Source organism: Pseudorca crassidens, chromosome 9, assembly GCF_039906515.1.
Source record: "Pseudorca crassidens isolate mPseCra1 chromosome 9, mPseCra1.hap1, whole genome shotgun sequence".
Classification (NCBI taxonomy): domain Eukaryota; kingdom Metazoa; phylum Chordata; class Mammalia; order Artiodactyla; family Delphinidae; genus Pseudorca; species Pseudorca crassidens.
This window is the reverse complement of record NC_090304.1, coordinates 8,502,931-8,527,986: the sequence shown is the minus strand read 5'-3', so window position 1 is coordinate 8,527,986 and position 25,056 is coordinate 8,502,931. Positions and strand designations below refer to the sequence as shown.

Genomic DNA, 25,056 nt, shown 5'->3' with positions numbered 1-25,056 from the left:
TGCCAGAGGGTTGTAGGAGGGACTGGTATTTAAGAGGTCGTGACGCATTTGGTTGTCTGGGAAGGTGGCTGCTGCGCAGGCTGACCCAGGCGGGCGGGGGAGAAGCGGAACAGAGCGCAGAGGCGGCGCTGCCACCCACCCAGCTGCCCAACGGCGCGCTTCTCTCGGGGCGGCGCGGCCGTTGCCATAGCTACAGACACAGCCAACCGAGGAGGGGGCGGGCCCGGGCTACGTCATTCCTAGAGCGACGCTGCTCCTCGCCTCCCGCCTCTTTCGGGTGCGAGACCCTCCGCCCGCCTCCCCGGCTCTCCACCTGCGCGCCTTCCCTCCCCCCCGCGCCGTCCCCTCCTCGGGCTCTGCGCCGGCGCGGTGCCCGCCAGGGCTCGGGGCGGGGGGGGGGGGGGGGGGTGCCCGCGAGGCGCATGCGCCGTGCGGGGACCGCCGCCGCTCTGGTGTCGCTGCCGCAGCCGTTGCCGCCGTTGCCGCCTCCCTGCTGGCAAGTGTGGGAAGGAGGAGCTGAGGGCCACCGCCGCCGTTGCCGCCATGGGGGTGAGTGAGGGAGGGAGAGGAGACGCGAGGGCCGGGAGGGCTCCCCGCTTACCCCGTCCCCTGCGCCCCCATTGTTCCTTGAACCCCCTCTCACGTGACCCCGAACCCCTCCGGCCTCACGTGACCCCCAGCCCCCACATGACTCGACTCCCCCAGTCTAGTGTCCCGACGCCCGGCCCAGCCCGGGAATCTCCTGGGGAGCCCCGTCTCCGGGCCCCACCCCCTCCGGTGCCCCCAGCCTCTCGCGTCGTGCCCGCCCTTGCCTTCCTCTAGGACGTGTTATCTTCTTGGCCTCCCCTCTACCCCCGCGCGGTCCCTGGGTATCCCCCCCGCCCCCAGGAGTCACCCATCACCCCGCTGTCACCGGCTTCGCGGCTTCCCATGTCCTAGGCCTACACTGGGTTAGAGGGAACCGAGGCCCAGAGAAAAGAAGGCACCCAGCCAAGGTCACACGGGCAGTGACTGGGCGCCAAAGCCCGACTCAGGGCTCTCGAGTCCCCGGCCGCCCGCTTCCCCGCTACTCGGCTTCTCAGCGAAGCTGGTTTCCCCAGTCTCTTTCGAAATCTTTCCACCAGGTTCCTCCTGCTCCAAAAACATTCTCTTCCTTTTCGACAGAGGCCTGCCTTCAAGGCCTCCCAGATGCACCGAAGTGGGTCTTATTACTTGGGTTGTTAGTAGTCTTCCTACTTCAGGTGGCTTTGGGTGGGGAAGCTGTGCAGAAGGTGAGCAGGGAGACGATGGAGGAGTACTGGTGATGGCCCCAGCCCCGGATGGATAGTGACCACCTGTTTTGCACAAGGCAGCCTGGAGGTGCGTTTTATGCCCTTCCTGGCATGTGCTGATAGAGGGTTGAGCAGAAGTTATTCTCATGTTTCTGTGAGATCACCTTCCTAAATCCCAATTAGAGTAGCACAAGTCACTCTCCTAAAAATGTAACTGGCCCTCCCTGGTACCACGTATCTTAGTTTTTACATGAAATTTCCACCACCTTTAGGGAGTCCTGACTTTGGAGCCAGAGAGACCTCAGTTCCAGCCCCACCTTCCCTGGCTAGCGGCATGATAGTGTGCCAGTGACCTGGCCTTTGTGGATTTTAATTTCCTCATCGATGTAATGAGAATGATGATACCTCCCCTTTAGGACAGATGAGAGGATAAAATCAGATAGTGGATGTAAATAGCTACATAGGTGCTTCTTAAATAGTGGCTGTTATTTTTGCCTGTATTCTCAGCCTTTAGTCATCTAAAATAGATTTGTGCTATTTTTAACTCATTGGGTTTGTCCCTACTATTATTAATCTAGGTTTGTTTCCTCTCCACTCAAATAGTTATTGACTGAATAAATCAACTTGTTAGACAGAAATAGTTGTCTTATCCATGTCGAAGCACTTTATGTAAAATCCATGTCAAACGCATTCATCATGTTTCAACAAGGACTTTTGGATACTGTGTACTTCATGTATAGAAAATCAAGTCTGGAAACCTTAGGCATATTTAACCTAGATTTTGGTGAAAGGTCCCAGACCCCAGGTCTTGTTGAAACTAAATAAAATATTGAGTCCCTGGTATTACTTGGTACACGTCTACCCAGCATCAGCCACTCCAGACTGAGCAGAAAACAAGAAGCATAACATGCCGTTCTCGTTCAACACTTCCTCGTTGGTTGAGTTGAAATAGCAGGCCTCGGAGATCCTGCGGTCCTCGCTGCTTCCTTAAGGGCCCTGATCTTAGTACTCATGCTCCACAGATGTGTTTCTCAGAACAGCCCCTACCTAGTCTCTGCAAAAGTGAAATTGAATTTTCCTCCCTGAAGCAGAACTGGAACCCTCTCATCATACTCGTTCCTTATGGGTGGGGGCTGTGGACTCCCCACCTCGGTGTCAGGAGCGTCATGGTTCCTAATGATTCCCCTCCAGAAGAGGGCCCTGCTCCATCTGACAGCCTGACCACAGGCTGAGAGAGCGGCATCGGCTAGAGCACTGTCCACAGTTCTTTCACCCTTGCTGCCACACGTGTTTTAGGAATTAGAATTTAGAGCTCTGTCTCCCTTTGCCAAAAACTGAGGGGTTTTTTCCTGGATTCTGGATTCTTTGTGGGATGGAGGCATTGATACTGAAAACCTAAGGGTTGCCAAATCCTTTTTGTGGAAGGTGCCTCCTGCCCCCATCTGGGCATTTTTTGTTTTTTAATTTCTATGTGTGACCCCTAGCAGTCATGGAACTACTATTATGACTAGCAGTCAAAGAGATACTCCTTTGAGGGAATTCCCTGGTGGTCCAGTGGTTAGGACTCCACACTCTCACTGCCAATGGTGCGGGTTCAATCCCTGGTCAGGGAACTAAGATTCCACAAGCCCTGAGGTGTGGCCAAAAAAAAAAAAAAAAAGAAGAGAGAGATACTACCTTGATAGGAATAGCAAGGGGAGGAGTTTGACAGCTGCATGTGAAAACAACATTTATACCACACTTTGTAATAATAAGTGTCATACACATTTGACTGATGTAGTGGAAGGAGCAGGGACTTTGGGGTTCAGACCTGGATTTGAATCTTGGAGGACTCATTCAACAGGTATGAACTGCGTACCTGCTGTTTGCTGAGCACTGGGTATACGTCGGCAAATAAAGCAGATGTGACCTTCCTCTACCTCATGGAGTGTACAGTCTGGTGGGAGTGGAGGGAGAGGGTGGCCAGAAGACCTCTTTGAGAATCCTGTTCACGGGCTCTGTGACCCTGAAAGTTATCTAATCTCTCTGGGCCTGTTTCCTCATCAAAGAAGTAGGCAGTCATTCCTTGCTGAGTTATTGCAAAGATTAAAATAAATCATCTCTATTAAAGCACCAGCAGAGTGTTTATCATTAGTAGGTCCTTGTAAACAGAAATCCTTACAGTAAGGAATTTTTATATCTAGTACATTGTATCATTTTGTCCTTAACAACAGTCCTGTGAGGTATAGGCATTGTTAGCCCTATTTTATGGATGTGGAAATTGAGGTTCAGAGAAACTGAGTACCTTGTTGGAGAGAGTAAATAACTTGCTCAGAGTCACACAGCTATTAAGTGGAAGAGCTGAGAATCAAATGTGGGTTTCTTGACTCAGAATCCCACACTCTTTATTATATAAAGCTCCCTTGGGAAAGACACTTAACCACAATGAGCTTTACTGTTCACTGTGCTTATTTCCCATTTTAATGAGGAGAATTTTCCTGTGTCCCTGCAGGGTAGTCTTACCTCCACAAGGCAGGACAAAGCTAATTGGAACAGTAGAAGACTACTTTTTCTAGCCGGTGCTGGGTTTGAGGGAGGGCCCCTGCCCGTCTGGCCCCGCCTGCCGCAGCCTGCCTCATACCCCGCGTGCAGGCAGCGAAGCGCTTGAGGGGCTCTTTCATTATCCGCAGTCCCTGGCCAAGGCGGCCCCAAGCGTCACTGAGAGTTGCCTGGCTCACCTGTTCCCCTGCATGAATGAGCCCGTGAATGTCCTGGAGGCCCGGGCTTGGCCCTCCTGCTGCTTGTGCTTGGAAATGAGATGCTATGGAGGGAACCTACACTTCAGTGCTTTCGGGGTCCTGGGAGTTGCCCTTTCCTTCCGGCACCTCTGATCCCTCAGCTCTGTGCCATAGAGCTAACGTGCAGGGTGGAGGCAGGCAGCTGGTACCGACTGGGATTGTGTGCTGGCTTCTGACCTGTCCTTGGCTGTTCTGTGAGGCCAGCAGTTGTGTTCCCATTTTCCTGGAGGTGGAGTTCCTTTCACACACGGGGGGTGGCAGGAGGAACAGTGGCCTGGCCTGTTTGGTGCCGAAGCTCATATTCTTTCTGCCCCCTTGCACAGCCCTGGCGACCTTCCGTCTCAAGTTTCCATGTCCCTTACCCCTACCTCAGTGTGGATGCAGGGTCTGGGGTGGCACTGTGCGGGCATGTCACGTCAGCTGTTACCAAGCCAGAAGGGTAATGAGAAGTGAATCACCAAGTGGCTGCCTTGAGGCTCCTGAGGTCTTGTCTTGACCTTACCTCGGTGGAGCTGAGGAGGCCTTGGACGCTGGTGTAGGCTCTCCCGGAGGGAGGCAGAGTGGCTGGTGGGACAAACACTGAATCTGCACGCAGCCCTGGGGTTGAGTCTCCCCTCTGCCGCTTACTCTCTGGGGAACTTCGAACAAGTCGCGCCAGCCCTTTGAGCCTCAGTTTCTTGTGTAAAGGGAGGTGATGGTTTCTGCCCGGAGAATTGAACCAGATAATGTTGGTGAAAGTGTTTTGCAAGATGAGTGTATCTCTCAGTGTTGTCTTGAAACCCAGATTCCCAGAGGAAAAAAGGTGGATGATCTAAAACCTCTTTGTGGTAGAGAGGGGCTAGTTCTGCCCCGAGATCCCGGTGTTGTGAAGACAGTCTATTCTCTGCTGTTTGTCCCTCTAGGGAGGTAAGAAATGGGCGCTAGCTCTTGGCTTTCTGCGCAGTGCTCAGCCTGCAGATAGCAAACAGCTGGTGCTGGGCGAGTCTATGCCTAGAAGAGCCAAACATCCCTGTGAGCGCCTAGTGTCTGAGCTCTTGCCTTCTGGGTGCTTGAAATAGGAGTTAAGCAGTGTCATTCCTTGAGGAACCGAGGGTAGAATTTATCCAGCAGCTGGGTATTCAACTCACCGTTTCCTGGGCCAATCAGTGTCAGGGCTACTGTGGGATCGGACGTGGCAAAACCTCTCTCTGGTGAGGTCCGGGAAGTGAGGGCTGGGGGCAGAAGAGGCAGTGCGGTTGGTAAAAAGCAGAGCCACCTCCCCAGTGCCTTTGGGGTACACTCAGGACTTGGGCTGGGTGGGCAGCACCTCCGGATGCCTGTGTTGCTCTGCTCCTCCTTGGGAGTGAGAATGAAAAGTGTCATTTATCGAGCACAGGCCATAGGAACCCTCATGGGCTTAATACTTCAAAGGAGGTATTAAGGGCCCTGCTCATCAGATGAGGGAAGGAGGCTCAAAGAATGGTTGTGTCTTGTCCTAAGACCCAAAGGGAGTAAAGGGCAAAAGGAGGCTTTGGACAAGGTCTGCTGGACCCCAGAGCTTGGGCTCTTTTCCCTGTGTTACCAGTTTTTACAAGAGGGTAAGAGGGTCCATTTAGATTTGAGAAAACCTCACGTGAGCCTCCAAACAGGGTCTGCTCCGTTTGGAGTTATGGGCGGTTTGCAGTTTGCTTCTCTGTGTAAGGACAGCCTCCCTTTGCTCCTCCTCTGCTGCCTATGTGTCCTGCAACTTGGCTCTGCTGACCACGTGTCAGTATGGCCTCTGTCCCCAGGTGACCCCCTTGGGGCCCTTCACTCTGCCCTGTCGCTACCAGGTGCTCGGTGTGGCTGCCACTCACGGGCCTTGGCTGGGCAGCCATTCCTGGGAACAGCTCCATCGCCTTAAGCCCCAGTGCCCAGCCCTAGCTTAGGAAGGAGACTCAGCTCCCAGAGAGGCTGCCCCCAGACCACATCTTTGTTTTCTGAAGCCAGAAGACACTGAAAAGGCTTACTGAATGAATTTATACTTAGAGACAGCTGTCAGCCACTACCTCAGATGCCATCACCTCCCTGAAACCTGCCCTGAATGTCTCTAAGCTTACTTTTTCCTGCCTTAGGAGGGAATGAATGAGTGAATATTAGGCAGCTGCTGGGGCCCAGGCTCTGCTTCAGGTGTTGTCACGTGCTCTCACTGGGTCCTCACAGTGACCCAGTGGTCCCAAGGGTCAGTACTCTTCCTGATAGGGAAGCTGAGAAGGCTAGTGACGCTCCCAAGGTCTCATGACTGGGACGCGCTTGGGTCTTTCCTACCCTACCAAGCAGGATCCGGCAGCCAGGATCCGGAGTTTCTGCTGTGGATTGGGGACTGACCCTTAGGGTCTCCAAAGGGAAAGTCAAAGTCAAGTCTTTGGTTGGTCACAGCCTTCCAGCCCACTTTGCTTTTCCCTGTTGCAGAGGAAGTCGAGCAAAGCAAAGGAGAAGAAACAGAAGCGGTTGGAGGAGCGAGCAGCCATGGATGCTGTCTGTGCCAAAGTGGACGCCGCCAACAGGGTGACTCCCCTCCTTCCTAGTCCCTTCCTCCTGGAACTGCAACTTGGTTTTTAATTTGATTTCTTTTGGCGCCACCCTGTGGCAGAATTGTGTTACTACGCATCCATACCTCTGCTGCCTCCTTGCTGCTGGGGAAAACTAGCCTGGCTGGCAGAGAGCTGCGAGGAGGGCCAGCGATTGGCCCAGGCGTGCAGGGAAGTGTGGATTGAAGTGGAAGTGGCGGGAAGTGTGGATTGAAGTGGAAGTGGCGTCTTCTCTCTGTGGGTCTCCTTCCTTAACACTAGAAGAGGGTCTGCAGAAATTTTTCCCAGGGTTTTGCATTTTGGGGAGGAAACCTCCCTGGTAAAATGTGGTATAGTTTTCTCATTCTTTCCTTCAAACATTTGTTGCCTGCCCATGGGGTACTACAGGTTGTGCCAGGGATGCAGCAGCCTGGTTTCGAGGGGCTGCAGTCGGGGGAGAAGTAGCTGAGATTCTGAGCACCTGGTGGGCCTGACTGGGGGTGGCTCAGCTTTCCAGTGGAACCAGAGAGATTCTGGTCACCTTTCCTGCCCCGGTTCATGTCCCAGTTTTTGTTATTCTTTTAGTCCACTCAGTAAACATGCACACTTACAAGGATGTGGCACAGGGACATGATTTTTCATTTTGGGTTTTGACCAGGGGAGGTTAGTTGGGGGCCTCTCAAAAGTATATGAGTGGGGCTTCCCTAGTGGCGCAGTGGTTAAGAATCCGTCTGCCAGTGCAGGGGGCACGGTTCGAGCCCTGGTCCGGGAAGATCCCACATGCCACAGAGCAACTAAGCCCATGCGCCACAACTACTGAGCCTGCGCTCTAGAGCCCGCGAGCCGCAACTACTGAGGCCCGTGCACCCTAGAGCCCGTGCTCCGCAACAAGAGAAGCCACCACAATGAGAAGCCCACACACCGCAACGAAGAGTGGCCCCGGCTCGCCACAGCTAGAGAAAGCCTGCATGCAGCAACAAAGACCCAATGCAGCCAAAAATAATAAATTAAAAAAGAAAAACTTATAGCATGTAGCCAAAACTAAAATCAGAAGAAAATATATCATTTTTTTAAAAAAATTATGTGAGTGGAGCAAGGGACCTGTCTTCTCTCTTGGGTCAGGTGCTGAGTAGGTTTTATGCCCAGAGGCCGGTATTAGAATTAGGCAGTAATGCCTCTTCTTACCTGTCAAATGAAGCTAAAACCCTGTTGGGCCTCCTTCCCAGAGCCTCCCTCCTACGTGTGATTTCAGAGCTAAGGCAGATGGAGGGTCCGTATATAAGGGCGGCTCCTGGCCCTGGGAGCTGAGCCTCCACTTGGGTCCACACAGCGTGGTACTTCAGGGTGGAGCCTGTGACTCTGCTAGGCGAGTGTTTGTGCTACTCCCTTTTCTTTCCCTCCACAGCTTGGAGACCCATTAGAGGCTTTCCCAGTGTTCAAGAAATATGATCGCAATGGGTGAGTGTTCAGCATTCCTAACTTTTCTCCTTGAGCCTCTTCAGGAATTCACCTTTCCAGAGTAGGCTCCTCAGACCCAACTTGTTTCATTCTTCGTTAATGAAAAAGCAGAAAAGATGGCTAGTACCCTGTTGATATAAAATCCCCCAGTTAGGGAGACAAAGGAATCTGCAAATGAGCAAAGATTGCCTAATCTCAGACTGATGCCTCTGTGGGACTTGTTATTCTCTCCGACGAAGAACCATAGAGCTGAAACAAACTTGAAAAATCATCTAGGCCGACTCCCTCATTTTGTGCAGAGGGAAACCGAAGCTGCGAGAAGCTGAATGAGGTGTTCGAGCTTATGGAGCTTCTCCCTGGCCGCGGGGGGGAGCTTTTAATTCCCAGTCCAGCGTTCTTTCCCTGGGTCTATAGTATAATTGTTAAAAGCCACTTACTGGCTTTGTGACCCTGGACAAATTACTTAACTTCTCTGTGTCTCAGTTTTCGAATCAGAAATGGGTACCTTCCTCATGGAGTTGTCAGGAGGATTAGTTGTAAAGTGTTACTGCCTGGAGCATACGAAAGGCTAGGTCAGTGTTAGTTGTTATTACTACTGTTTTTTTTACTAATCCAGTTCACTGCAGAATCTAGACTAAAGCCCCCTTCCACTTTCTGTTCCTTTGGTTTGTAAAGTAGGTGGCATTATCTGTCTTACCCGAGATGCTGTTGGCTGAGGGGAAAACAGGGGCTATGATTTTACAGAATCATTGCTATGGGTCTGAATCATAACAGTGCCTCTTATTAACTATATTTGGTTAAGTCCACATATTCTTCAAGCCTCATTTTTTATCTGTTAAATGGAACGATGATGCCAAACTTGCAAGGTTGTTTTAAGGAGGACAGAAACTATATCCAGCTCTGTAAGTTGCAGCTGGTGTGAGTATTTTAATGAACAACATAAGACAAATGTAAATGCATGAATTATGAAGGAAAGACTATAGTAGGTAATACTACATTTGCCTTTCATAGCTGTGTCTGAATTTCATAGTATCATATTAATTTATTCTTTCTGCCTGAGATCAGATGCATTATGGTTCCTCTAGAAGCTTTGTCATCATTCATCCTCTGGGAAGTCCTTTGACACAGTTTAGAGATTCCTTGCTGTGATCTCTCTCAGTGTTCCCTATCCCACATTCGCACTGACTTCCAGAAATATGGACCAGCTCTGAAGCAGGCGTTGCCAGCTGACTCTGGGCTCACTTGGTGCCTGGAATTGTGTGGCTGTGATCCTACTTTCATGTACTTAAGGAACTCGGATTAGTGGAGAATTTATACTTGCAAACCAGCCTTGAGAAAATTTATAGCTAAGACAGTTGCAGTGCTGTGTGTGGGCATTGCTGACCACTACATGGTCAGTACTTGGAAAGAAAGGAAGGCTGTTCAGAGCCAGGAAGTTCTGAATTCACAAGGCCACACACATGTGCAGCTCATATGACATACCAGACAGCAGAGGTGACCGTGGATTCCAGTGGTGATGTCCTCTGAGGAGTCGAGTCAGTCCTTTCAGAATGTGGCACTACCTGGAGAATATGATTTCACAATTTGGCCAGGGAGTTTAATTGTGATTTATTTAATTCATTTAGACCTAAATAGCAGATTGAGGGAACTCCCTGGCCGTCCGGTGGTTGAGACTTGGCGCTTTCACTGCCGCGGCCCAGGTTCGGTCCCTGGTCGGGGAGCTAGGATCCCGCAAGCCACGCGATGCGGCCAAAAAAAAAAAAAAAAAAATAGGTCGATACCTTAACACCTACATCATTCGTTAGTTTAGAAAAACAGAGCATCGGGGTGAATCCCGATCTACCCTGTTTGATCAGCTGAGAGCACCCACTGTGTCCTCAGAGGAAGCAGCGGGCAGGACTCCTCAGGGGGATGTGGGCCATAGTCTTCCTGAAGGGCCTGAGGTCCTCCAGCTGCTTTTGCAGGCAAGGTTGGTAGATAAGAAGGAAGAGTTCCCCTGGGAGCCCAGTGAAGACTGGATTCCAAATGAAAGCAACAGGAAAAATGCCTAAGGGCAGGAATCGAGGGAACAGAGAGGACTCCGGGGTTTATAAGAAACTACAGAAGAGAGGGTGGAGAGAGCAAAGAGCTAGCAGAGAGGGACCGGAGTTTACAAAGTGCTGCGTCTGATAAGGACTGTGCAGGGAAGACAGGAAATGGGCTTGTGGGCAGGGCGGTGGGCTGGTGATGACAGTTGTTAATCTCGGCTTGAACAGCCTCGTTCCTTCACAGGCACCTTCTGTAGTCACGTCCGGGCTCGGCTTTTCTCTGTAGATTAACTGAGACCAGGCGGGCCTCGTTGTCAGGCTGTCAGGGCAGCCGGTGGTGCCGGGCCTGTAGCCGGCTCCAGACGCCTCCTTTTCCTCTTCTCAGGTTAAATGTCTCCATTGAATGTAAGCGAGTGTCTGGCCTGGAGCCGGCCACCGTGGATTGGGCCTTCGACCTGACCAAGACCAATATGCAGACCATGTAAGCACGCCCTCTCGGGCAGGGAGACTGGCCCTCCTCTCCAGAGCCCCTGTCCTCACTGCCCCCCACCCCCACCCCCACCCCCGTCTCCCAGGTATGAGCAGAGCGAGTGGGGCTGGAAGGACAGAGAGAAACGTGAGGAAATGACGGATGACCGAGCCTGGTACCTCATCGCTTGGGAAAACAGTTCGGTTCCCGTAGCCTTTTCTCACTTCCGGTTTGACGTGGAGTGCGGGGATGAAGTCCTGTACTGGTAGGGGCCCTGGCCTGGGGGTGGGCGCGGGGGGAGGAGGCATCCCAGCCAGTGGCAAAATCCAGCACACCCGTCTGGGTCTGTGGCAGGCCTCGCAGCCGCCCCATGCTCACTCTGCTTTCCTCCCCCAGCTACGAAGTGCAGCTGGAGAGCAAGGTGCGGCGGAAAGGCCTGGGGAAGTTCCTCATCCAGATCCTGCAGCTCGTGGCCAACAGGTGAGGGCCCTCCGTGCACCGCTCATTTGGAGGGAGCTGCCTCTGAGGCATCCCCCGTGGGGGACAGGGCTCACGGGACTGTTGTGAAAGAAAGGTGTCTAGAACCCTCTCAGTAAGCTTCTCCCTGCCCGGCCATGATTCCAGATTTTGTCCACTGGGCTCAAGGAGGCAAGCACCTCTGAGTGCCTGCTCCGCACCTGAGTAATGGGGTGCAGAGAGGACCTGGAGGAGAAGCCAGTCAGGTGGGGGCCTGATCAGCCCTGTCACAGAGGGCGGCACCCAGTGCTGTGGGTGCCCAAGACAGGCTAGAGTCGGGCCTCAGGAATACTTCTTAGGAGCAAATGGGAGACAGCAGGCAGACACGAGAGAGCAAGCGGTATTTAGCACCTGTTTCTCTTTCTGGAAGGTTCTCTCTGCTTTCTTCTCAGCACACAGATGAAGAAAGTTATGTTAACGGTATTTAAGCACAATCATGGTGCCTACCAGTTCTTCAGAGAAGCGCTGCAGTAAGGAGCTGGGCCCCGGCGTGGAACCCTCTGGGTGGTAGCAGCTGCCTGCCCCAGTGTCTTTTCCCCCATCCTGGCCCCATTCGTCCTGACGTTGAGCTCTCGGTTCTGAGGTCCTTGGGGTTGGCAACTGGGGAGATGGTGTGGGAGCGCCTGTGGCTTGGTCCCCTGCCCTGCTCCTAAGCCCTTACTCCTGGGGAGGAAGGCAGTCAGCTGCCCGTAGCCAACGCTTTCCTCCTGCCCGTCTGCAGATTTGAAATCGACGACTCTTCCCCAAGCATGTCCGGTTGCTGTGGGGAGGACTGCTCCTATGAGATCCTGAGCCGGAGGACCAAGTTTGGGGACAGCCAGCACTCCCATTTGGGCGGGCACTGTGGTGGCTGTTGCCACTGAACTCCCAAGCTCTCTCCAAGGCCTGTTCTCTCCCCGGTTTCAAGCCGCTTGCCAGGTGCCCTCAGAGCTGTGGCCTCCTCAGCCCCAACCCTGGGGAGGAGCGGTCCGCGCCGCCCCTCCTGCTCTCTCCTAGAAGAGCAGGCTGCCGGAGGGAGCAGAGAGGAGAGGATGCTGCCGGCAGAGCCGGCGGAGGCCGGGGCACGAGGCGCGTCCTCTCGCGGTGGCTGCCTTCTCGCTCGGCTCGGCCCTGAGCGTGGGTTCTCCGACTTCCCTACAGCTGGATTCCCGACAAGCCCCCCTCCCCGCCACACACACTGCTGGACAAAGGGAGTGTTTATTCCCACCTTCATGAAAGTCCCGGAGCCCTGGGTCAGGGTCTGGCTGGTTCCCAAAGAGGAATGGGCTCAGTGTAAGATCTGGGCGTAGAGAGAGTCTTCAGAGAGACTCCTGTTTCGTGGATGGGATGCTCCAGTGGAGACCTCAGGATGGTCTCTTGTGCCATGACACAGGGAATCGAGGGAGCTCTTTCTGGCTGTGCCTTCGCGGATCCAGTTAGAGTGGAGTCGTCCCAGGGGACCAGCCGACTCTGGGAGAAAGGCTGCCCCCCCTCCCCATTGCTGTCAGCACGGGGCCGGGAGGACAGGAGCAGGTGTGAGTGGGACCTGCCGTGGGGGCTGTGGCTTCTCCGGGCTTTGGGACCTGGCGGCACCCTGAGCTTAACCTCTTGATCTCATGGCAGTGACTCGAGATTTTTACTCACAGAAAAGAGCTGGAGCCCTGCCTGCTCTTCTCCGTCACCTCTCACCACTGTTTCTGCCCCTGCCTCTCCCCCCACTCGATACCCCTGTTCTTACTCTCAAGGGGGAATAACATCAGGGAGCCCCTTGTCTTCCCCCAGAAGGCCCCTTGCTCTTGCCATATTTAGTGCCGTGTCCTCTCATATCTTGGTGCTGTTAGCTCTCTGAAGGTGGGTACCCCCCACCGCCACCGCCCCCTTTGGAGAGCCCCCAGCCAGCAGCAGCCCCTTCCTGCACTCCCCAGCCTGGCCAGACGCTGCTCTTCTCTCTGGTGTCACCTGCGGCAGACGGGGCGCGGGAGAAGCTTCCTCTCCCCTCCTGGGATAGAGAGGGCGCAGGGTCAGAGCTCAGACTTGCCCTCATCCCCAGACCGTTATCCCCTTCCAGGGAAGAAAATGACCAAATCCTTAGCCAGGAAGAAGCACCTACCGCCTCCCCTTGGACAACCTTGAGCTCTGCCTTAGGGAGCGTCTCAAAGGTTCTGCCTTTGCGAGGTTGTTCTGGAGGAGGTCTGTCAGTCCTTCCGACCTCGGTCTGCTCGCGCCCCACCCTGTGCCCTGACTCAGGCTGCTTGTGCCGGCCATCTCCCCGGAGCTGTTCTGGCCTCCCGCCTGTGCCGGGCCTGTGCGCACAGCCTCTCCGCCGACTGCTCTGTTGCTCTCGACCTGCCAGCAGTGGACGTGGCCTCCCTTGGAGAGGGCCTTGCAGCTTTACACTGGAATAAGCCCACCTTTACCCCTACCCTGCTGACTCCCAGGAGGTTTTACCCGAGGGGGGGAGTTTTCATTGCTGGAGGGCATTGGAGGGCTCCTTCCAAGAATCATGGAACGACAGAGTCACATTTAGGAAGAGCTTTAACTCTGATCCCTGCTGTCTGTCAAAGGACAGAGAATGAAATATTTATTGTCTTAGATCATGGGTTTCTGATACCTCCCACTCAAGGGGACCAAAAGGGACCCCGGCGTAAATCCCACATAAAGGGAGTTAAGTGTGCGTGTCTCCCCTCATTGGACACCTGGCACCGAGCCCCATTGGTAGATGGGCACTTGGTGTTGGGCCCTGCTTGTCCAGCCGCCTGTGCCACTTCCCAAGGGCTGCTGGGGGCTCTGGCTGGGTGGGGAGGCGCTGTCTGAGACCCGCAGGTCACCCTGTTGTTGGTGTTGAACCCACTCAGTTCTTAGCCATCAGTCTCTCCATTTCCCCAAGGTCTTGGTTTTAAGAAACATAGCAGGCCTTTTGTCCCAGGCTTTTTGGTTTGCTTGAGGCATGTTGAAATATTAATTTTGAGATTTGTTTTTTAGTTGTATCCACCCTATTTCAGGTTATTTTCATTGATGTCAGATGTGTATATGACATGTGTATGGTTCTTTTTAACCCTTCCTGGTGTGTTTTTTTTTTTTTTTTAGAGGAAACTTTGAAGATAAACTCCTTGATATATATATATATATATATTTTTTTTTTTCTTTAGCAACTTGTTATCACTGGAATCAAAGGGAAAAAGTGATCTCTTTTTGCATTGGTTGCATTTGTATGTCACAAATAAAAGACACTTTGTTCAGCTGCTGGGACGGCTTCCTGCTGCTGGCGTGCCATTGGTAGCGTGGGCTCAGACCATCCCAGCGTTGGGCCTAAACCCTGGGGGGCACGTAGCTGTGACGCCCCACGCCTCTTTCTGTGAAGGAAGCTTTGGGCTGAGAAAACCTCAGGGTGTCTGGGGCGAGGAGCCAGACGTGGGAACTGAGACCGAATGCATGTGTTTGTGCCACTTCCCAAAAGCCCTGGGTAGAGGTCAAAAGCCTTCTGAGGGGCACCTGCTCTGCTGCTGGAGAGAGTCCCAGGCCAGGCGTTGTGACATTGGACATTTGTGGGTAAAGGTAAATTCCAGAACACTTGTGTGGGAGTCGAACAGACGAGAGTGTTGGTGTTTCTTTCCTCCCTTTTACTTATTGGTTTCCTCAGGATATTCTGTGTCTCTTAAAAGGACTCCAGCCCCCTCTTCCCTCCACTCACGAAAGACGAAGGCTCAAAGGAAGGGTAACTCATGTCAGGCCTGACAGGGCAGGAAAGTTATGAGCTGGGGGAGGCTCTGGCCCCTCGAGTGTGACAGATTGAGCTGTGCACTTCTCTCCGAGGCCTGTGCCTGGCCCGGGGAGCCAGGAGCAGAGGGAGGAAGTGGGCCCGGAGCCAGCGCTCAGAGCGCTTCCTGTGGACACTGGAGGGGCCAGCCTCCTTGTGCTTCTGCTTGGTGGTCACATCTGCCGGAAGGCGGAGAGGGCGGCCGGGATGGAGACCCAAGCCCTACTGGGTCTTCGAGCTCTGGTGGGGCAGTGATCCGGGGAGAGGAGCAGGGTTAACAGCTGTCTCTCTCGTGGGTGCCAGCATGTTGTGGCCTCAGCCCCGTGGGTGGGGACACAGCCAGGGCATGGTTTCTGCAGCTGCCTTACCTTGGAGGCATGAAGAAAGGCCTCCCAGTCCTTGGGAAAGGAGACAGCATTTCAAATGCTGGCGAATCAGAATCATTGAACAGACTTCTCGTGTGAGGGAATTCTGCCCCCTCCCCACCCCGGAGCTCTTTGTTCCTTGAAGGCTGTCTTAATCCCAGGCAGGAATTCCTTGGAATGACCATCTCCTTGCCGCAGTGGCGGGCTCCCTCTTTGGTCCTCTGAGGTGGCTGTTCCCACCCCTCCCTCCACCTGCAGCTCAGACTTTGCCACTCAAGCGGCACTGGCTGGAGCGCCACCCCTTTGGTGGGCGGGTGGAACCAGAGGCACAGTTGCCGCACGCGAGGGCCTCAGTTTCGGTCAGAGCCTGAGGTGGTCTGAAAGGGACTGTGTTTCCCCAGTGTGCGAAACCTGGCCACCAGACGTTTCTGCCGCCAGGCTTTGAAAGTGGTCAGTTCAAACACAGCAGGTTTATTCTCGTTTTTTCTGCTTTTCCCTCTCCAAGTACAGCAGAGGTCGTTTCTCTAGCGCCCGAGGTCAAGGGTCTGGGACTGTAGGGGAGGCGCTGCAGAGGCGGCTGGGAGACGGGACGGTCCCATGCAGGCGTCTCGTTACTTGGCTGCGGCGAGGAAGGAAACTGGCATTTGGTGATTCCCTCCTCCTCCAGCGACCACTCACACTTGACCTTCATGGTGCTGGGCGCCAGGGCCGGATCTGCATCCGCCTGCAGTGCCCTGGCACATGGTCATGCCCCCGGACAGGACGTTGTTGACATCCAGGTCCTTGTGGATGTCGATGTCACCCTTCACGATTGCAGTCGTGGGTTGTCTTGTTGGTCCTGGTGGGCTTCCCTGCCTGGTCTTGAGGTCCTGTCTTCCCTCTCAGGGCCTGGCCAGTAGGGGCGCTTTCTCCTGAGAGAGGCCTGCCTTTTCTCCCATGCAGGGGGCTGCCCAGAAAGATGGGGACTGGAGTTGAGAAGGTCAATATCAAGGAATGTCTGCCCTGCGGGAGCAGAGACTCACCCGCGGTGGAGGGCTGGAAGAGGGTCTTAGGACAGGGGTAGGGCCAGTGGTGATGACCTGCCTTCTCCAAGGGAGGAGGAAGCAGCCACAGTCATCTCATGCTCAAAGTCCAGGGCCACAGACCCCAGCTTTCCCTCCATGTCCCCTCATGATCTCCTGCCAGAGCCCTGGCTCCAAAGCCAGCAGCCCAGCTTAGCCCCCTCTGACCCAGGCCCTCTGAATCCCATCCCTGCCCAGGGTGGGAGCGCAGCACCCGCGGGGGCCCCGCTGCCATGTGCGCATGCACATGCTCTCTGCATTGCCTGGGTCCTACCTGTGCAGAAGTGGACAAGGTGAACATGAAAGCCTGTCCTGGGGCTTTCGGGATCCCTGCTCTAAGAAGATGAACGTCTGCTACAGGCTGGCAGGGAAGGGCTGCCCTGTGCTCAGGGTAGGCCACCCCAAGGTTGGAGGGAGGAGGCCCTGAAGGAAAGGGACCAGGTGAGAAGGCTTGGAGCCGCCGGCAGAATGGGATTGGGGGGTGCAGCCATGAGCCAAGGTGTGAGAGCCGACCTGGAGGTGTCTGCAGCTGCCCGTGGGTGCCACCTGCCCTCCTCCACACATCTGAGGGTGCTGCCACCCCCGGGGTCCAGCATGATGCGTGGGGGGTGCGTTACACAGGGGCTTCAGGTGGAGCTGGGGAGGGGGTGCCAGGAAGTGGCCTGTACTCCTGGGGCAACCCGTGTCCTGAATGCTGGATACAAGGAACAGGAGGGGCAGGGACGTGGAAGGAGGGGTGTGGGGATCAGGGATGGGGCTCTCAGGTGCAGGGCCTTAGGGCCCTCTGGGGGCCTGGCTGTGACATGGGGTGTGGAGAGCAATGAAAAGTTATGGGGGCTCGCCCAGGGCTGGAGATCACACGTCAGGAGTCCAGAGGTGGAGAGGGGACCCAGGGTTTGGAGTAGTGAGTCCAGCCTGGGGGCCCGGAAGTCAGAGGGCTCTGGACACAGGGTTCCAGCACAGTAGGGGTGAGACTGGGGGCCTGGTCCTCGCTGGTGTGGCCAGAGGCACACAGCCTCAGCACTGGCTTGGATGTCACCCATGTGGCAGGAAGGTTCAATGTCTTGAACGTGACCTGAGTGGTCCTCATCTTCTTGCTGTCCTCATCTTCGAGTTGAGTGGGGCCTTGATGAGCAGTGCCCAGTGCCCCTCCCAGGCCACACACAGCTTGTAGAAGCTGTGGTGCAGATCTCCGTGTTGTCCTAGTTGGTGATGATGCCATGCTCCGTGGGGTACTTGAGCAAAAGGATGCTGCACTTGCTCTGGGCCTCTTGCCCACTTACGAGTCCTGGTCCAAGCCCATCGTGACGCCCTGGGGAGCTGGGGAAGGAGACCTTGGGTGTGCTTGGGGGGGTCACCCATCCCAGCAGCCCTCCCCTTCTGTGGGTCTCCAGTTTACCCATCTGTACTATGGAGTAGGGGCAGTGGCAGGCAGACTTGGAGACCTGGGTGCCGTGACTGCACAGGTGTGGGGGACCTTCACCAAGCCAGCGCCATAGTCACACCCGAGCTGGCTCGTCACACTTGGCCGCTGGCTGTGGGCTGCAGGCAGAAAGGGGTCAACTACCACCTGGCTCCAGGCGGGCACCCCCCACCCCAGCCCACAGCCTCCTTGTGCCTTGACAGCTGCACCTTTCCAGCCAGCTGTGGGATGCCTAGGCCAGGACAGCTGAGTCCCCCCTGGGGAGGGCAGCACCCTGGCCCTGCCCCCTGCCCTCACCCTCCCATGTTGCTCCGCCCCCGACAGCTGTGTCCTGGCCTGCCCTGGATGTCTGGCTCCTGGTGACAGCTGTGCCCCAGGAAGAGCAGATGGGACCCTGCTCCGTTCGTGTTCCACCCCCGCCCTGGGGGCTCTTTGCTCCTTGTTGAGGACAACCCAGACCAGGGCCGACTCTTCCTAACCCTTTCTCCCCTTTTTTGCGTGAAAGCCCCCATTTTTAATTTCTCTGTGCGACCCCTAGCAGTTATAGAACTACTATTGTGACTGGCAGTAACAGAGGTACTACTGTGATAGGAATAGCAAGGGGAGCAGTTTCACAGCTGCGTGTGAAAGCAACATTTATGTCACACTTTATAACAAGTGTGAGTTACATTTAATTGATGTAGTGGAAGGAGCAGGGACTTTGGGGTTCAGACCTGGATTTGAATCTTGGAGGACTCATTCAACAGGTATGAACTGCGTACCTGCTGTTTGCTGAGCACTGGGTATACGTCGGCAAATAAAGCAGATGTGACCTTCCTCTACCTCATGGAGTGTACAGTCTGGTGGGAGTGGAGGGAGAGGGTGGCCAGAAGACCTCTTTGAGAATCCTGTTCACGGGCTCTGTGACCCTGAAAGTTATCTAATCTCTCTGGGCCTGTTTCCTCATCAAAGAAGTAGGCAGTCATTCCTTGCTGAGTTATTGCAAAGATTAAAATAAATCCCCTCCCTCTTCTTGAACCCTCCTCTTTGGACACTGGGCTCTTCCTGAGGCTCTACAAGGGCATCCTGCTGTTACCCCCACCGTAGGGAGACAGTCCCCACCGGCCTATAGAGAGGCAGCAGTTGCCCTCAGAGGCCTGGGAGGGGTCTCTTCACACTATAGCCCTGGGGCTCTGTGCCCAGCACTCACTTGATGTGCCAGGAGGGGAGTTCAGGTCAGTGCGGAGACTGGAGACCTCTAGCTCAGGTTCAGACCAGCTCTGTGTCAGATGCTCTGTGAGGTAGCAAACTCCAGAAGGTGTGTGTGTTTGGGGTGGGGGGTCAGGTCTGACCCCCTCTCTAGGTCTCACAGCTCCATATTTGGAGAGATCAATGGTTGAGCCAGAGCCTTTAATGGACAAGGACCAAGCCAGGGCTGGGGTCACCCGGTGTTTCTCTAACCCATGTATGGCCAGTAGGTTCTGGGGGTCAGCCCTGGGATGGGGCACCTGGGATCTTCCCAGTCCATATATGACCATCAGGGACTGGGGACCTGGATTGTGACACGGGTCTCAGGAGTAAGGACCAGCTCCTCCACCCATCCCCAAGGCTTGGGATCTATTCCTACTGCTCCATTCAGGGAAGGGGGTGGGGCGGGGGGACAGCTTGGGCCCTTGGATCAGAGTCAGGACCCAGGCTGGGATCTCTAGGCCTCATCATGACGCAGGAGAGACTCCCAGCAATACGAGTGTAGTGGGCAGTCCTGGGGTAGGAGAATGAGGTCCCCATCCCTGCAGACAGCACAGCAGTTGCCAGGGTGTTAGAAGAAATCCCTGCCTCCCAGAGAGTCTGTCACCCACAGGGCAAACTTCCCTCCCTGCAACAGTGAGCCCCCTTCTCCATGCTTGCTTTTTTTTTTTTTTAATAAATGTATTTATTGTATTTGTTTATTTTTGGCTGCGTTGGGTCTTTGTTGCTGCGCGCAGGCTCTCTGTAGTTGCGGTGAGCAGGGGCTACTCTTCATCGTGGTGCTCGGCCTTCTCATTGCAGTGGCTTCTCTTGTTGCGGAGCACAGGCTCTAGGCGCGCGGGCTTCAGTAGTTGTGGCTTGCGGGCTCTAGAGCACAGGCTCAGCAGTTGTGGCGCAAAGGCATGTGGGATCCTGCTGGACCAGGGCTCGAACCCGTGTCCCCTGCATTGTCAGGTGGATTCTTAACCACTGCACCACCAGGGAAGTCCCAATGCTTGCTTATTCTAATGCCGAAGGAAGTGCCCAAAGGACTGGCCTCATGATCCAGTGGTTAAGACCCCGCATTTCCACTGCAGGGGGCGCAGGTTCGATCCCTAGTTGGGGCAGTAAGATCCTGCATGCTGCAGGGCGTGGCCAAAAAAAAAAAAAGTGCCCAATGTGCAATATTGGAAAATGCAGCAGAAAAAGACCATTTTCCTGCCATCATCTAGAGAGCACTACTGTTCACAACTTGTGTGTGTCCTTCCAGACTTTTATCTCTGCGTATCTATTTCCCTAGGGATGTTTTCTTTGTTTTAGAAAAACAAGATCCTATCACACATTATGTTTTCCTTGCTTTTTTCTTATCTGTTTTAAAACTTTTTTAACTGAAGTGTAACAGGCATACAGAAAAGTGCACAAGTCGTGAATGTCCAGCCACTCATGATGGAATTATCACGGGTGGACGCATTCTTGTAACCAGCCCCCAGAAGCCCCTTCATGCCTCTCCCGATCCTATGCCCTCCTTCTTCCCCCAGGATCCTCACCACCCTCCCCGCCCACCACAATAGCTTAGTCCTGCCTGCAGTTGCACTCTATATAAACAGGACCACACAGTCTGTGCTCTTGGACATCTGACCTCTTCTGCTCAACATTATATTTGTGGGAACCATCAATGTTGCAGCTGTAGTTTGTTCATTTTCACTGCCGTATAGTGTTTCATTATATAAAATACCACCTGGGTTCACTGCTTTCTTGTTGATAGACTGTCCCTAGTTTTGGGGAGGGGTGGGCTGCTGGGGGACTGGGGAGAGAGCAGAGACGTTGGTATTAATCCAGCTGCCTTATTTAACCTCTGCAAGCCTCCTTCCTCCTCTCTGACAGGAGTTCTGAAAGAAGTCGCATCACAGGGGCTACGAGGAAAGCCCTGGAACAGAGCACAGGGGTACCAGCTCAACATACATTCACTCTTTTTCCTCCAGACACAGGCGGAGGAGAGGAACATGAGATTCCTCAAGGGAGTAACCCAGGGAACCACAGAAAGGCCATCCCTTCCCAAAGCCTCTCCAGGGCTCTTGCCTGGCAGTACTCTAATCTGGGCGTTATTACTTTGTTCACAGGACAAAAGCCTGACAAAGCCCCCGTAGGGCCGCAGGGAGGTCCCTGTCCCTTCATTCTCCCAGGGGCAGGCAGCTGGGGTCTGGGTCTCCCAGCCCTGTGTGCCTAGGCTATGCCCCTTGGGATGTGGGGGGAGGTGCTTAGAAGCATCTGTCCTGGGCTGTTTGCATCTGTCCTGGGCTGTTTGCCAGGGCCCAGGGCAGGGTGAGGGCAGGGGGCCTGGTAGCTGGTGGTGAGGCTGGACCAAGACTGCTGGACATTAACAATACCCACAAATAGGGTGGGGGAGATGGGGAGGGGTGGAGAAGGGCCCTGGATGGCTCAGGGCCTGGGAGCCAACCTCTCCAGAAGAAGCTCAGACACAGACCGCCCTTTGGGGCACTCTGGGTCCATTCCCACCTCTCTGTGAGTACACCCCTTCTCCCATGGGGCCAAGGCTTTTCCTCCAAAGCCCCTGTTTTCCGGGTCCCTTGCCGCCTCACCTCATGCCCATCCCCTTTAGCAGCCTTTGATGCTATTGACCACAATATCAAAACTGGAACTGCTGGAACTTCCCCCTCTTGGCAGTAACTTTTGTGGTGGTTAAAAGCATGGGTTTTGGAGTGGATAGACCTGCCCTGGAATCCTGGCTAGGCAGCCTTGGAGCTGCGTGACCTTGAGCAGGTCACCCAGTTCTCCAGGCTTATTTCCTCATCTGTAAAACATTTGAAATAATAACAGCATCTCCCTTGTGACATTGTTGTGAAGGTGGAGTGAGATTATATAGGTAAGGCCTGGCTCAGTGGCTGGCCCCTCACCCCCTTTCCTGTTCTCCTCTACCTATTGTTCAGTCTCCTGCAATTCATAAACGTTCCCTGAGTGTCTGCGTGTGTGCCAGGCCCTTTGGAGACAGTGGTGAACCAGATACAGGCTCTGCCCTCACATGGCTCCCAGCCTAGAGACAGGGATCACTCCCGTGGGCAGGGGCTGCTGAGCACAGAGGCGGCACAGGCCTGGCGTGGCCAGGGAAGGCTTCCTGAGGCAGTACCACCCCTGTTACTTCCTATCATATCATCGCACTTTCAATAGCTTCTCATTAAGTGTTCGTCTCTTGTCTGTCTCTTGCCTCTGGAATGTCAGTTCTGTGGTAAGGGAGTCCTTGTTCACCTTGTTCACTGTGTGTCTAGAACAGTTCCTGGCAGATGGTAGGGGCTAGGAAACATTTGATGAATAAAGTAAGCTGTAACAGTTAGTGGAAGCCTGGGAGTAGGAGCTGGAGTGGTGAAAAAGGAAGGCTATGTAGGTAAGAGCTGAAAAAGTGTTCTGTAGAACGTAAGATACAAAGAAGCAAAAGGCTTGGGGGTGGGGGGAGGAACCAAAGAGCAAGGAGGAAGGTGTGGAATACTTAGAGATGAGGCTGGAGAATGACGTCCGGGAATTGGGACTTTGTCTGGTAAGCAATGAGGAGCTTTCAAATTAGGTGTATGACTTGGTTAGATTTATGTTTAAAGAGAAAGGAGGAAGGGAGGGAGGAAGGTCGGCTGCTACTGCATGGAGACTGGAATTGGAGAGGGTAATAGTAAAGGGGGAGAGTTCATTTAAGAGGTTAGTGTCAGGCGGTCGGACCAGAAATAATGGAGTCCTGGCAGGGAGAGGGGATTTCTGAGTAGAGATTTGAGAATGAATGGAGGGAGGAGTCAAGAGTGCCGCCTAGGTTTCTGGCTTATGTGATTGGGTGGACCACAGATGTCACTCACGAAGATAGGGTGCTTTGGAGGCGGGGCATAACCGAAAGGAACGCCCCCTATGTGCCCCGCCCATCGGTGGTAGGATGGCGTCGATTGGCTGTTTCGAGGAAGGCGCCAAAAACGGACAAGGGCGGGCGAGAGGTGTATCCTTACGTCACTTCCTAGGGACATCCGGGCCCCTCTTTTCCCGGCCCCACAGCTGCGGAACTTCCGGCTGGGGCCGCCACCTTGACTTCGCGACCTTGGGTTCCGGCTACCAGCTACCTGCAGTCTTCTCAGTGTAGTCATGTCCGTGCTGACTCCACTGCTGCTGAGGGGCCTGATAGGCCCGGCCCGGCGGCTCCCCGTGCCGCGGGCCCAGATCCATTCCAAGCCGCCGCGGGAGCAGCTCGGGACCACGGTGAGGAGCGGGCCGGGAAGGGCATGGGAGATGCCGCCGGCCGCACCTGGTGTCCCGCGGCAGTTGGGGGCCCGCCGGGTCTGGCGCGCTGCACCTCGCGGCCCGCAGCGTAACGGGGAGCGGCAGTGCTGGTTTGGGTCTGGAGGGGGCGAACGAGGGGATGGTGCCCGGGCGACAGTCGCTGTTCAGTCAGCCCCAGGGTCTCGGGTCACACCGTGTCAGTGCAGCCCTGTCGCTTCCTCGCTGTGCGGTCTCGAGCAAGCTTCCTTAGCCCTCTCTGAACCTGTTTACCCGTCGGTTCATTGGGGGATGCCTGACGGCTGTCAGCGCTCTCATTGCTACCGCTTTTATTTATTTGGGGTGGGGAAGAGGACCCCAACAGGCTTTAGTAATTCCCAGAAACGTGGGAGAGTTTAACCCTTAGTGACTTTCACCTGTTTGGCGCATTTCTACATTTGCCTCAGTGGCAGAACTCGGCCGTGAGTGCGAGTCTTCATTGTCCAGGTTAGTGGGCTTCCGGTTAGGAGCAGAGCCCGGAGAGCGCTGCGGCGGAGGAAATAACAGTGACGGTAATTGCAGCTGAGTGCCTGCCGGGTGCCAGGCGCCGTGCTAAGACTGCTGTGCTGGGCTCATTCGGCCCTCCCAGTCACCCCAAGAAAGGGCCCTTTTCTCCATTTCGTGGCTGAGGGAGCGGAAGTTTAGGAGCAGTGTATTGACTTGTCAGAGTCACACCTTCAGTGGCAAAGAAGGAATTTGAACTCCAGTCTGACTCCAGGTTGTGCTGTGATCTTAACTGCTATCGGGAATATGGAAGTGGCTTTAAAAAACGCTTACCTCTAGCCCCAAAGGTTTGGGAAGGGAGGGCTTTTTAAGACAAGGAAGGGGAGGTGCATTGTTTTAGAGTAATTGGTCTGTGCGAGGTCCCTGGGTCCCAACAGACCAGTTTTGCTCCTGTCCCTTCACTTTATCATCTGGTGGTGGATTTCCCCTAAGCCAGGCTGACCCCCACCCCATATCTGACCCTTTACCTTAAGGCCTAGAGTGGGCCTTGGATGCTCTGGCCCTCCTCTGGAGCCTGAATCTTGACTCCTGGAGGGGGCTGTCTGGGCAGACTGCTTGGACTACGAGAAGCCTGGGGGAATCCTGACTCTGAGGGTTCCTTTTTTCTTGTGCTCTGTGTAGGATATCGCCATTGGGCTCACCTCCTGCTTCCTGTGTTTCCTCCTGCCGTCGGGCTGGGTCCTGTCTCACCTGGAGAGCTACAAGAAGCGGGAGTGACAGGAGCTGTCCTCCCCCTCAGCCTGTGACCTGAGCACCCGGCCTGTCCTGATCATGTCTGCTGCCTTCCTGGCCGGCCTCCCCGGGATCCCGTCCTTCAGTGACAGGGCCCTCTTCTGCAGTCGTGACCTCTTCATTCCTCCATGTTGACATCCTGGGACCACATGTATCCGTTTAGAAGGCCCTGCTCGGTAGGGCCTCCCTTGTAACAATAAAGCCTGTTTAAACCCTGCTTCAGAGGGAATTCCCTGGCGGTCCAGTGGTTAGGACTCCGCTCTTTCATTGCTGAGGGCCCGGGGTCAATCCCTGGTCAGGGAACTAAGATCCTGCAAGCTGTGTGGCGTGACCAAAAAATAAATAAATACATAAACCCCGCTTCAGAAACTCATCATGCCTTTGGCCTGGGCTCCTGCCTCCATACTTGAGCTGAGGATGGTGTTGGGTGGGGTGTGGAGAAGAGGGCCTGGCTGGCTGCCTGGCCCTGCCGGCTCACTGCCCTGTGGTAGGTCCAGGGTGCTCAGCCGTTCTCCTCGATACCTGGAAGTGGTGCTTCCATTGCGTGCTTTCCTCTGTAAATGTTTTCTGGCTTCTGTGGAAAACAAATCCTGTTGTCGTCCGGCAGCCTTTCTCGCTCCCCCTCTAGTCCTCTTGGTCGTACCAAGCTCGGGGCTCTGTGTCTGTGTCTGCCCTCTCCCA

At 54.6% G+C, this 25,056-nt stretch overlaps 2 protein-coding genes across 2 annotated transcripts; both read left to right on the top strand.

Annotated features, from left to right (window-relative positions):
* The first annotated feature begins 390 nt into the window (after positions 1-390).
* On the top strand, positions 391-14,264 carry NAA40 (N-alpha-acetyltransferase 40, NatD catalytic subunit). Its single transcript, XM_067748614.1, has 8 exons — positions 391-549; positions 6,479-6,574; positions 7,982-8,034; positions 10,447-10,542; positions 10,637-10,795; positions 10,927-11,010; positions 11,439-11,516; positions 11,768-14,264. The coding sequence occupies exons 1-8, from the start codon at positions 544-546 to the stop codon at positions 11,907-11,909; spliced, it is 714 nt and encodes a 237-aa protein (XP_067604715.1). The 5' UTR covers positions 391-543; the 3' UTR covers positions 11,910-14,264.
* An 8,602-nt stretch (positions 14,265-22,866) lies between these two features.
* Positions 22,867-24,592, top strand: COX8A (cytochrome c oxidase subunit 8A). Its single transcript, XM_067748613.1, has 2 exons — positions 22,867-23,082; positions 24,265-24,592. Exons 1-2 carry the CDS (start codon positions 22,969-22,971, stop codon positions 24,358-24,360), a joined length of 210 nt encoding a protein of 69 aa, XP_067604714.1. The 5' UTR covers positions 22,867-22,968; the 3' UTR covers positions 24,361-24,592.
* Positions 24,593-25,056: the final 464 nt, after the last annotated feature.

What these genes read in the sequence shown, in the direction of transcription:
- NAA40 (XM_067748614.1), top strand. An exon ending in AAGTGGACGCCGCCAACAGG is followed by an intron (nt 6,575 to 7,981) that starts GTGACTCCCCTC and finishes TTCCCTCCACAG; the next exon opens with CTTGGAGACCCATTAGAGGC. An exon ending in AAGACCAATATGCAGACCAT is followed by an intron (nt 10,543 to 10,636) that starts GTAAGCACGCCC and finishes CCCGTCTCCCAG; the next exon opens with GTATGAGCAGAGCGAGTGGG.
- COX8A (XM_067748613.1), top strand. Translation starts at nt 22,969, where the DNA reads ATGTCCGTGCTGACTCCACTGCTGCTGAGGGGCCTGATAGGCCCGGCC. An exon ending in GGGAGCAGCTCGGGACCACG is followed by an intron (nt 23,083 to 24,264) that starts GTGAGGAGCGGG and finishes TGCTCTGTGTAG; the next exon opens with GATATCGCCATTGGGCTCAC.